General features: G+C 40.9%; 1 protein-coding gene across 5 annotated transcripts in view; it reads left to right on the top strand.

Annotated features, from left to right (window-relative positions):
- FBXO16 (F-box protein 16) overlaps nucleotides 1–13270 on the top strand; it is a 63542-nt gene that overhangs the window by 34707 nt on the left and 15565 nt on the right. For 4 of the 5 annotated variants that reach the window (XM_033229455.1, XM_033229447.1, XM_033229483.1 and 1 more), the window contains exons 5-7: nucleotides 257–421; nucleotides 4577–4809; nucleotides 9775–9877. In XM_033229455.1, coding sequence (XP_033085346.1) covers nucleotides 257–421; nucleotides 4577–4809; nucleotides 9775–9877 — 501 coding nt within the window. Of the gene's footprint in view, nucleotides 1–256; nucleotides 422–4576; nucleotides 4810–9774; nucleotides 10114–13270 lie in introns of those variants that run through there. The other variant, XM_033229463.1, reaches the window with a different exon arrangement.

The raw sequence follows: 13270 nt of genomic DNA, 5'->3' as shown, positions 1-13270 counted from the left end.
TAGGTGCTCCATAAATATTAATTGACTCTGATTCTAAATCTGAATTAGAATTTAAAGCAAACGCTAATTTACTTTAAATCTGCCTGGGTAGGAAACACTTCAGGTAGGAGGTAACCATTTAAGCTATGGTTTGGAGGCAAAGGACAAAAAAAGTTATCTCAGGCCCAGGATGACAGTTCAAAACCTAGAGAAAGTGAGCATATAAACTGAGGGGGTTGTTTAATTTTGTTTTGTTTAATTGTAATTGTTTTTCCAGGTGTGCTGGCATTGGAAGAACCTAGCCGAGCTGGATCAGCTCTGGATGCTGAAATGTTTACGATTTAATTGGTACATCAATTTCTCTCCAACTCCCTTTGAGCAGGGGATCTGGAAGAAGCACTATATTCAAATGGTGAAAGAACTTCATGTTACCAAGCCTAAGGTGAATTTTAGACAAAAAGCCGCAAGCTTGCAAACATTGACTCTTTGCAAATTCTAGAACTAAGAATAAAGGATCAGATTGGAAACTGGGGGAGGGAGGTAGTTCAAAGGACATATACTGTGATTTCAAAATTCTCCTTTCCTGAGATTTGATAGTTGTTTTCAAGACATTCATGTTAGTTGAGAGCCCTCATTGGCCACTCCCAAACCATAGTTGCATCCAGGCAGTTAGGACCATGGAACTTTTTTCTCTGTCCAGGTCCCTGGTTTCTGTGTCTCTGACAGTGACATCAGACGGTTCTTACATGGGAACTCTGTGGGTAACGTGAAGTATTTGTTATCTATGGGTCTTCAAGTTTTACTTTACTAATTCAAATTTTCTGTGATTGTATCAGGTGAGCTGAAGTTTATTTTTGTATCGTTTATAAGGAAAAGTTTTCTAATAAATGAGTCATCAGGGAAGGGCCCCATGGGCATATTAGAATTCTTAGTTTTTGCTAGGAACTAAGCAATGTAGAGCATTTACATATATTAATAAAAAGTAAATAATTCAAGAATAATGTTTTCTAGTGGCTTCCTATGCATTCTAACCAATGCTTATATTCATTCATATAGTCCCAGCTAATGAGATAATTTATGGGAAAATTTTATGAGCTCTTTGTTTATAATATTATCTATACACATGCAGAGTTGTGCATAATTTTGTACAATAGATGAGTTCCTGAAAAATTATGTGTAAATTAAATTTTTTAAATGATTTTTAAAACCACAGGGGTATTAAAGCTTGTGAAAAAAACAGCAATGAATCCTGTTAAAATTGGAGAATCCTTTTGAAATATGAACAGTCAACTCCTACCTTGCTTATTTCAGTTTAGACTTTATTGTGTTTTCTTGAAATAGGCTCCATCTACACTTAATACAGTAATAAACTATGCATAATTTTGTTACAATTGCAATGATAAAAGTCTTTCTGATTTCAGTAGTTGGTATGCTCCATAAGGATTTCTTTCAAAAAGAGAGTTTTAAGTGAAGAATTTTTTTTTTTTTTTTGAGACGGTGTCTCGCTCTGTCGCCCAGGTTGGAGTGCAGTGGCCGGATCTCAGCTCACTGCAAGCTCCGCCTTCCGGGTTTACGCCATTCTCCTGCCTCAGCCTCACGAGTAGCTGGGACTACAGGCGCCCGCCACGTCTCCCGGCTAGTTTTTTGTGTTTTTTTTAGTAGAGATGGGGTTTCACCGGGTTAGCCAGGATGGTCTCGATCTCCTGACCTCGTGATCTGCCCGTCTCGGCCTCCCAAAGTGCTGGGATTACAGGCTTGAGCCACCGCGCCCGGCCGCCAAATTTTTAAGGTTCTATCGAAAATTCCCGTAGCTCTGACTCCTTTCCTAGTGAGACTTCTCTTGGATCTCGTTCTCAGTTAGGAAGCAATAGTGGAAGCTCAGGCTGTTCAGGGGCAGAGGAGAGAAAAGTGATTAACCAACTAGCAAAATGAAAAGAAGTTGTGCGTTTATATATATATATAAAAAACTGACTTTGGGGCCAGGCACGGTGGTTTATGCCTATAATCCCAGCACTTTGGGAGGCCATGGCAGGAGGACTGCTTGAGGCCAGAAGTTTGAGACCAGCTTATATAACATAGGAAGACCCTGTCTCTACAGAAAATTTAAAATTATCTGGGTGCAGTAGCACACTCTTGCAGTTCCAGCTACTTGGGAGGCTGAGTTGGGAGGATCACTTGAGCTCAGAAGGTTGAGGCTGCAGTGTGCTGTGGTTGTGCCACACTCCAGCCTGGGTGACAGTGCAAGACTCTGTCTCAAAAAAAAAAAAAAAAAATTAGTTAGGCATGGTGGCATACACCTGTAATCCCAACTACTCAGAAGGCTGAGGCAGGAGGATCACTTGAACCTGGGAGCTGGAGGTTGCAGTGAGCTGAGATCGAGCCACTGTACTACATCCTGGGCGATAGAGCAAGACTGTCTCAAAAAAAAAAAAAAAAAAAATCAATGTAATTCACGAAATAAAAGAGAAGAAAGTGCATGTTTCAGCAGCACATATACTAAAATTGGAACGATGCAGAGAAGACATGCAAATTCATGAAGCAGTCCATATTTTTTTAAAGAAAGAAAAGATATATGATCACTTCAATATATCCAAACAAAAGCATTTAACAAAATTCAAGACCTATTCATGATTAGGAAAATTCCCAAAAAGACTCCAGGCAATGTGAACAAAAATTTTGTTTACTTAATACAAATAAGTTATCACAGGTTTCACTATTACCTATTTTGTTAAAGTGTAAGCATTTTGTACTATACAGAATTAAAGATTTTTTACATATGACTACTAGCATTTATGCCTAAAATTTCCCCCAAAGTTATTTTTTATTAACATATATTATTTATTCCCAGCAGTATTAAACTAGACCTCTTCCAGCAAAAACAGATTTAATTCAATATAAGCTCAGGGAAATGAAATGAATGTCCATTCTGAATGAGACTTGCACAAAATACTGAATACTAAACCAATAATGAGCTATCAATTTTGTAAATATGAAATGTCTTCTTAATCTGCTTCTAGGTTACAGTCATTCCTTGAATAAACAAATTTCACTCTGTCGCCCAGGCTAGAGTGCAGTGGCACGATCTCGACTCACTGCAACCTCTGCCTCCGGGGTTCAAACGATTCTCCTGCCTCAGCCTCCCAAGTAGCTGGGATTACAGGCATGCGCCACCACGCCTGGCTAATTTTTTTGTATTTTCAGTAGAGACGGGGTTTCACCATGTTGGCCAGACTGGTCTCGAACTCCTGACCTCACGTGATCCACCCTCATCAGGCTCCCAAAGTGCTGGGATTACAGGCATGAGCCATCATGCCCAGCCTGAATAAATATTTATTAAACACTGTTGTAAGCTAGGTGCTAAACATAGAAAGACCCCAACCCTGCTTTCACAGAGCCTAGTCTAATAGCCCAGGACATAGAAAAATAAACAAATAATTACAACACTGAGTACTAAGCGTTATCCAATAGAATTGTATACAAAGAGCTGTTGAAACAAGGATGAGAAACTAACTGATTATGCTTGGAGGAACGGAATTTCTTGATTTTCGCCAACAATGGAAGCAAACTGATTTACCAAGCAAAGCTTCCTTAATCTCTTAATGAACAAAACTTAAGCCCTTAGAGGCTTCTCAACATACCGGTAGTACTTTCCTTAGGCTACTGCCACATAAAAACATTATGAATTTCACAGACACAAGACAGGCTTTCAGTTTTGGAGATTAAAGCAGAAGTATTCTTTGGGAGGGGTTGAAGTTTTGATAATTGATAAAATTTCTAGTCTACCTCTCTACAACTCAAAGTTGTTTCTATGTGTTAGAGGTCATGAGAGCTGGAGTACTTTTTTGGGGGAATGTATACTTTTTATGAATAAATTAGCTGCAGTTGTGACAAACTAGACAATGGTACGGTAGAAGAGTAGGATAGGGAGGTCTTATGTATGGGCTTGAAGCAAGACAGTCCTGTATTCAAATTCTGGCCCTTCAACTTTCTACTTTTGTAGTAGTGGGCAAATTAATTAGTTTCTTCTATATTCTATTTCCTCTTCTGCAAAACAGAAGTAGTAATGATTACCTTATAGAGTTATTGTGAAGGTTAAACAATATAATGCATGAAAACTGCCTGAGACAGTGCCTGCAACATGGCAAGTATTCCTGGAGTGGTGGCTGCTATAATCATTATCACCATGGTAATGGTATAGGACGTTCAATATATTCTTTGTTTTATTGTTGTTGTTATTATAGGGTGTGGTTTTGTTTTGTTTTGTTTGTTTTTTGAGATGGAGTCTCGCTCTTGACACCCAGCCTGGAGTGCAATGGCACGATCTTGGCTCACTGCAACCTCCGCCTTCCAGGTTCAAGTGATTCTCCTGCCTCAGCCTCGCGAATAGCTGGGACTACAGGCACCTGCCACCATGCCCAGCTAATTTTTGTATTTTTAGTAGAGATGGGGTTTACCATGTTGGCCAGGCTGATCTCGAACTCCTGACCTCAGGTGATCCGCCTGCCTTGGCCTCCCAAAGTGGTGGGATTACAGACGTGAGCTATCACACCCAGCGTATTATGGTGTTTTGAGAACATAATTAACTTTCTTCTTCTAGACACCCCCAAAGGATGGATTTGTAATCGCTGACGTTCAACTAGTTACAAGCAATTCTCCAGAGGAAAAACAGTCCCCTTTATCAGCTTTTCGGTCCTCTTCCTCTTTAAGAAAGAAGAATAACTCAGGGCAGAAAGCACTTCCACCCTGGCGATCTTCTGATAAGCATCCAACAGATATCATTCGTTTTAATTACCTAGACAACTGTGACCCCTTGGAGACTGTCTGGCAAGGGTAAGAAGCTCCATGCTCTTCTCAACTTCTTTGTTTTTAGAAATAATTTATTGGCATTTCAGTATATGAAGAGATAAAAATAGAACTTACTGTGAAATACAAAAGCTTTTCAGTACATAGAAGCAAAAAGTGATAGAACAGGATACTAACCATTACTAGCAAACTTGCTCTATTGGTTACAGTATGTTTGCATTTTGTAATAGTAAGGATTTAACATTGCTTTTTGAGACGTAGTCTAGAGTCTCGCTCTGACGCTCGCCCAGACTGGAGTGCAGTGGCGCAATCTCAGCTCACTGCAACCTCCACCTCCCAGGTTCAAGCGATTCTCCTGCTTCAGCCTCCCAAGTAGCTGGGACTACAGGCAGCTGCCACCATGCCCAGCTAATTTTTGTTTTTTTAGTAGAGACAAGGGTTTCACCATGTTGACCAGGTTGGTCTTGAACTCCTGACCTCAGGTGATCCACATGCCTCAGCCTCCCAAAGTGCTGGGATCACTGGCATGAGCCACTGTGCCCGGCCTCTTCTAATATTTTAATATTAAATTGCAATCCAGCACCAAAGGGTTCATTCTAGCTGTTATTCTTTCTGTATTTGTACCTCCCTTTTCTGATGGTAAGAAACCTGACACTCATTAGATTTACTGATTGTATTTTCTCTCTCTCTATATATATATGTATGTATGTATGTATATACACTTATAAATAAATTCTGAAAGTAAAGCTGGGTAAGGTGGCATGTGTCTGTAATCCTAGCACTTTGGGGCCAAGGCAGGAGGATCTCTCGAGCCCAGAAGTTTGAGACGAGCCTGGGCAACACAGCTAGACCCTATCTCAAAAAAAAAAAAAAAAAGATAGAGAGATAGAAAGAGAGAAAGAAAACAAAGAAAAAATATTTTTGGTTCTTTGACAAACACACCAGAAATCTCTTCATGAGTATGTTTCAAACCTAGAAACATCCTGTCAGGAGCCAGTAGGGCTCTAGTACAATATCTTAAGCTGAAAGTGACACTTCAGCTCTCCCCAAAGATGTGGAATATGTGAAACAGCCTTGGATCTTTGAGGTTTCCTGGTGGAGCTCCTTTGTTGTTTATTAAAATATTGTACTTGAAAGAAGAAGGCAGGGTGAGTGCGGGGATGGAGGTGCCTCTTTCTTGCTTAAATGTTTCCCTTAGTAAAAGGGCTTTCACTTCTAGATGAATTAAACACAAATCAAGGACCATTGGATTGGATTTGTGAAGGGTTTAGGCCTTTTTTAAAAATTGCTAAGCCTTTTAAAAAATTATTATTTTTTTTATTTTTTGTAGAATGGGGTCTCATTATGTTGCCCAGGTTGATCTCTAACTCCCAGACTGAAGTGATCAGACTCAAGTGAACCTCTCACCTCGCCCTCCCAAAGTGCTGGGATTACAGGCATGAGCCACCATGCCTGGCTAGTTGTTAGGTCTTCATAAGTTTTGGTGCCTACTCCTGGCATGATGGACAGTGCCAGCCCAGTATGAACCAGTACACAGGTACAAGAAAGGCTGAGGTATTACTCCACAGAGGTCCAATTTCAGTGGCACATAATTGAGATCAGAGTCCAGAGAATGGAGCAAGCCAAAGAGACTGAGCTGGAGTCAGGTTGGTAACAGAAAAATCAAGAGATAGTGCAAAGATTAAACAAATGAAATGGAGCAACCCTGAAGCTCATTTCCCCAAATAGACCTGACACCCCAGACTTTTCACTCTCTTGATAGCATCTTTTAGGGCACAAAAGTTTTCAATTTTGATGAAGTCCAATTTGTCTAAATATTTGGTGTCATATCCAAGAAATCATTGCCAAATCCAACGTCATGGCAATTTTCTTGTACATTTTCTTCTAAGAGTTTTGTGTTTTAGTTCTGCAGTTTAGGTCTTTGATCCATTTTGAGTTAATTTTTGCATATGGTATGAAGTTGGGGTCCAACTTCATTGTTTTGCATGTAGATATCCTGTTTCCCGAGCACCATTGTTGAAAAGACTGTCCTTTGCCCCACTGAATAGTCTTAGATGAAAGTCAATAGACCATATATGTGAGGGTTTTAACTCTGGGCTCCTTATTCTATTCTATTGTTCTCTGTGTTGGTCTTTACACCAGTACGACACTGTTTTGATTATTGTAGCTCTGTAATAAATTTTAAAACCAGAAAGTGGGAGTCCCCAAATTTTGATCTTCTTTTTGGACATTTATGCAAATCACCCTTCTTTTTTGTTTTTTCTTTTTTTTTTTTTTGAGACAGAGTCTTGCTCTGTCACCCAGGCTAGAGTGCAGTGGCATGATCTCGGCTCACTGCAACCTCTGCCTCCTGGGTTCAAGCCATTCTCCTGCCTCAGCCTCCCTAGTAGCTAGGATTACAGGTGTGCACCACCATGCCCAGTTAATTTTCATATTTTTAGTAGGGACGGGGTTTCACCATGTTTGCCAGGCTGGTCTTGAACTCCTGACCTCTTGCTCCACACACCTCAGCCGCCCAAAGTGCTGGGATTACAGGCATGAGCCATCGCGCCTGGCCCATATCACCCTTCTTTATTGGGCCAAGGGAGCTGAGCTGAGAGGTTGGAGTGAACTTCCAAAAAGATCAGGCCAGCTGTGGTGGCAAACACCTGTAATCCCAGAACTTTTGGTGGCTGAGGCAGAAATATCATCTGAGTCTAGGAGTTTGAGACCAGCCTGGGCAACATAGCAAGAGCCTGTCTCTATAAAAATAAAATAAAATTTGCCAAATGTGATGGTGTATGCCCATAGTCCTAGCTACTCAGGAGGTTGAAATGGAAAGATTGCTTGAGCCCAGGAAGTGGAGGCTGCAGTGAGCCATGGTTGTGCCACTGCACTCCAGCCTGGGTGACGGAGCAAGACCTTGTCTCAAGAAAAAAAAAAAACAGAAGTCTACATAGCAATATACATGCATTTGATCTACATGTCACTTCAGCATTTTCTTTTCTTTTGTTTTCTCCATAGATTTCCCCTCTGTCCTTTTTTTTTTCCTTGCAATTTGTTTGTTATAGCTATCAGACCATTTATCCTGGAGAGCTTCTCACATTCTGGATTTTGTTGAGTGCACCACCCACATGCATCTTAACAGGTTCTTCTGTCCCCCGTACCTGGCTATACTGAGAGTCAGACCTAGAGGCTTATGTATATACTGAACAGGGATATGTACTTCCGTCACAACGCACATCATTTCTGGTTGTCTCTCTCATGTTGGTAGCCATGGATACTCATCGCTTAGATCCATTACATCAGGCAAACTTTTCCTGTAAATGGCAAGGCAGGAAATATTTTAGTCTTTGCAGGGCATATGGTCTCTGTCACAGCTGCTCAACTCTGCCATTGTAGCCTGAATATAGTAATAGACCATGTGCAAGAAATAAGCATGACTATGTTCTAATAAAACTTTACTTACAGAAACAGGCAGCAGACTGGATTGAGCCTGTGGGCTGTGGTTGGAGGATCCTTACTTTATCCTAATACATACAGGAGTTTTAGAAAACAAATGCTAATATTAAAGCAAGTGATATGATTACTGAAAACAGTTTGACTTCCTTGTCTGTGTTTTTATCTCTCAGATATATTGTATCAAGAATATTCAGACAAATTACTGCATTAAACTCACATGAAGTAACTCCTTTGTGTGTAGTAATGCCACCAACTCAATAGATAATATATATGTTTCATTTTGCTTTTCAGATTTTAGGTATTTTTCAGTTCATTTTATTTTATGATTTTGAGAAAAATTTAGATGGCTCCAAAATTAAATATACAAAATAAGCTATACTTGGAGAAATGTAACTTTTGGTCCCTGTTCCTCCATATTACCTGTTCCTTTTTTTCTTTTCTTTCTTTTTTGTTTTGCTTTTTTTTTTTTTTTTTTTTGATTTAGGGTCTCACTCTGTTGCCCAGGCTAGAGTGCAGTAGCGCAGTCATGGCTAACTGCAGCCTGGACCTCCAGGGCTCAAGCGATCCTCCCACCTTAGCCTTCTGAGTCACTGAAACTACAGGCATGCACCACCATGCCCAGCTAAATTTTTAAATTTTTTGTAGAGATAGGGTCTCACCGTGTTGCCCAGGTGGGTCTCAAACTCCTGGACTCAAGTTATCCTTCCCCCTCACTTTCCAGAGAGCTGGGGTTACGGACATGAGTCACCGTGCCCAGCTCACATTCCCTGTTTTTGATCAGTTCACATGGGAATCCTACTTGTAGGTAACTGTTTTTCATTTTATGGTTTGATCTTTCCATTTTATTTTATTTTATTTTATTTTATTTTATTTTATTTTTTGAGATGAAGTCTCACTCTGTCGCCCAGGCTGAAGTGCAGTGGTAGGATCTCGGCTCACTGCAACCTCTGCTTCCTGGGTTTGAGTGATTCTCCTGCCTCAGCCTCCCAAGTAGCTGGTACTAGAGGTGTGTGCCACCACGCCTGGCTAATTTTTGTATTTTTAGTAGAGATGAGGTTTCACCATGTTGGCCAGGCTAGTCTCGAATTCCTGACCTCAGGTGATCCACCCGCCTTGGCCTCCCAAAGTGCTGGGATTACAGGCGTGAGCCACCCCATCTGGCCATAATCCTTCCATTTTAAAAAGTACAAGTAAATATATATGTACAATATGTAGAGGCAGAGATCTTAATACCTTCTTGAAATGAAGGCAGCACACAGTACATACCGTCTCATCCACCCTTCTTTCTTCATGTAACAGTATATCCTGGAGATCCTTCCACAGTTGAATATAGAAACATCCTGCCTTCCTTTTGCAGCTCATAGTACTGCATTGTGTGGAGATGCCAGAGTTGATTCAACCAGTTCTCTATTGATAGACATTTGGCTTATTTCCAATGGAGACAATCTTTTAAATCACGGGAACAACAAACTCAAACAGACAAATAGCTATGCAAACCATCGAGTTTTAAAAAGATACTTTGTAATTTCCCCACTGCTTTCCAATTTACAGAAGAAAAAAAAGAAATGAAATGACCCCAGATTTCAGCCGACAGTCACATGATAAGAAAAATAAGTTGCAGGACAGAACTAGGCTAAGAAAAGCACAATCAATGGTAAGTATTGTTTATAAAAGATTCGTCACCATAACATTAATGAAAATCTCCAGATCTCTAATCCTATTTGCAAAATTGAATTCGTTTATTTAATCAGAATCATGGAGTGGTGATTTAAATTTGGGTTTCTGACACTGACTGACAGAGAAGCCATGACCTTGAAGATACACTTTATTTAATCTCTCTGAGCCTCTGTTTTCTCATCTGTTTAAAAAAAAAAAAAAAAGACTGGATGAACTGACGTGTATGAAATTGCTTTGAAAACTGTGTGATATAAGGGGAATATTTTTGTTTAAGACAGAGTCTTGCACTTGTCTCCCTGGCTGGAGTGCAATGGCGTGATTTTGACTCACTGCAACCTCCGCCTCCTGGGTTCAAGTGATTCTCCTGCCTCAGCCTCCCAAGTAGCTGGGATTACAGGTGCCTCCACCATGCCAAGCTAATTTTTGTATTTTTAGTAGAGATGGAGTTTCTCCATGTTGGCCAAACTGGTCTCCAATTGCTGACCTCAGGTGATCCACCTGCCTCGGCCTCCCAAAGTGCTGGGATTACAGGCATGAGCCACTGTGCCTGGCCAAGGGGAGTATTTTTTTTTTTTTTTTTTTTTTATCAGTGGTTCTTTCTTCTGCAGAGTCCTTTGGGGCAGGGGGAGGTGCTATCAGAAATTGCTATCTCTAAGTGAAGGTTCCCCTGATCTAAGTGCATTTAGGCCAGGCACGGTGGCTCACTCCTTTAATCCAAGTACTTTGGGAGACTGAGGCAGGAGGATCACTTGAGGTCAGGAATTTGAGTGCAGTCTGAGCACCCTGTCTCCACTAACAATACAAAAATTAGCTGGGTGTGGTGGCACATGCCTGTGGGTTGTGGAGGAGGGTGGCTTGAACCTAGGAGGCAGAGGTTATAGTCAGCCAAGATCGCACCACTGCACTCCAGGCTGAGCAACAGAGCGAGACTGTCTCAAAAAAAAAAAAAAGAAAGAAAAGAAAAAAAAAAAAGAAAAATGCATTTAAATTAACTTTGGAAAAAATGAATTAAGAACTTTTCCTTTCCTAATTAAAAAACAGCGAATTGACTATCTAATAAAGCCAGTAATTGTGACTAGGGAGCATTATCATTGCATAGCAGAGTTTCCCAAATCGTGGCTCCGAAGCCCTGTGGATCTTTCAGCACATTATGCAAGTCTTTGGCACGAAGTAGAAAGGAATAAGGGTGAAATTAAAAGTTCATATATAGTAGTAAGGATTTAGAAAAGAGATGAAGATACACACTTAAGGAAAATTAATATAAAATGGATGTCAGCTGGGAGAGGAAAAAGTACGTACTCAGGAATAAATCACTTTTATAGCTCTGCTTTAAAGCTCTATTACTTTCTGTTTAAATGTATTTTCAAGTGTTATGTTGCAAAAAAGAAAAAAAAGCAGAGAGAGAGATGAGCTTCTTTAAACAGGGCCATCTGAATTCTGTAGGGCCAGTTTTGTTGGGCTGGATGAGGCTTATCATAGACATGTGTACTGATGCCCAAGGGAATGGGGGAGCTTAGAGCAAAGCAGTAAAATTGTCAGTGAAGCCATTAACTGAGAAAAATAACTTTATGAGGCTTATCACATGAGCCATTATGGTGTGCTTCTGCCTGGTCTCCAGCCCCTGATAGGCAAGGAGTGGAAGAGAAGTCCAAGGGAGAATGGGGAATTTGAAGGACAATAAAAATTGATGGTGATGCATGCTGAGAAATGATCAGCACAGGCAAACATTTCTCCTGCTTCGAAAACACAAAACCCAAAGCTAAGCCATCCCCATAGGCTTTTGACATTAACCATCTGTCAAACACTAGCAGGGCTTGCTTAAGTGAAAGCATTCATTATAAATTAAAAAGTTAAGAAGTTGTACTAATTAAGGCTGAAAGGGAAACCAGGGTACTTTAAGCAATGATAGAAGAATTAGCTCTTCATGAACGGGGCTCTTGAGTATGTCTGTCTATTCTTGTGTTTTTTTGTAAATATACTAATTATAATCACTATTTATGTTTTGTAGTTTTGATAAAAGGCATCATTAAATCCCCCAAAAAGTATGCTGTGATATATGACTCATGCCAGTGATGAGCTTGCCAAAGACAAGCTTGGCTGTTTGGGATACAAAGCGGGTGTGACTCAGTTCCCCTCTCCACAGGATAGTAGTTTGCCCTCATCGGCCTCCTAAGTGATGCAAGATGATTGTGAAAATGAAGAAATAGGCCGGGCGTGGTGGCTCATGCCTGTAATCCCAGCACTTTGGGAGGCCGAGGTGGGTGGATCACAGGGTCAGAAGATTGAGAGCATCCTGGCTAACACGGTGAAACCCTGTCTTTACTAAAAATCCAAAAAAAAAATTAGCTGGGCGTGGTGGCACACGCTTGTAGTCCCAGCTACTCAGGAGGCTGAGGCAGGAGAATTGCTTGAACCCGGGAGGCAGAGGTTGCAGTGAGCCAAGATCACACTACTGCACTCCAGCCTGGGTGACAGAGCGAGACTACGTCTCAAAAAAAAAAAAAAGAAGAGAAGAGGAAATGGGTACTGAGGAAATCCAATCAGGGGAACAAAGGAAAGTGAGGGTAAAACTCTGGCAACTGCAGCCATAGAGTGAATTTGTTACGCTGGACATAGCCCAGGTGTGATTCCAGTGCAGAAAATCATATATTCATTTGATACATGAATGTTACCAGAAAGGGGTCTGGATCCAGACCCCAAAAGAGGGTTCTTGGATCTTGTGCAAGTTCATAAAGTGAAAACAAGTTTATTAAGAAAGTAAAGAAATAAAAGAATGGCTACTCCACAGAGCAGCTCCGAGGGCTGCTGGTTGCCGATTTTTATGGCTATTTCTCAATTATATGCTAAACAAGGAGTGGATTATTCATGCCTCCCCCTTTTAGACCATATAGGATAATTTTCTGACGTTGCCATGGCATTTGTAAACTGTCATGGTGCTAATGGGAGTGTAGCAGTGAGGATGACCACAGGTCACTCCTGTTGCCATCTTGGTTTTGGTAGGTTTTGGCCGACTTTTTTATTGCAACGTGTTTTATCATTGAGGTCTTTATGACCTGTATCTTGTGCTGACCTCCTATCTCATCCTGTGACTTAGAATGCCTCAGCCGTCTGGGAATGCAGCCCAGTAGGTTTCAGCCTCATTTTACCCAGCCCCTCTTCAAGATGGAGTTGCTGTGGTTCAAAGACCTCTGACAGAAAGTTCCCCCATCATTTAGACAGGTTTATGGAGGAAGATTTCAGGAGGACCTAGAGAAGTGGGTGAGCAGGACCAACTTAGGGGAGCACCTTCTAAAGGCAAAGATGAAAGTGACATACCCCAAACCCTGACCCTCAAACCTAGGAAGTTACCTGAGACCTGAACACTTCAAGA

The sequence above is a fragment of the Trachypithecus francoisi genome, unplaced genomic scaffold (genome assembly GCF_009764315.1).
Source record: "Trachypithecus francoisi isolate TF-2019V2 unplaced genomic scaffold, Tfra_2.0 Contig01440, whole genome shotgun sequence".
NCBI classification, from domain to species: Eukaryota; Metazoa; Chordata; class Mammalia; order Primates; family Cercopithecidae; genus Trachypithecus; species Trachypithecus francoisi.
The sequence above is the reverse complement of the archived record's forward strand: the minus strand, read 5'-3'. Positions and strand labels throughout refer to the sequence as shown.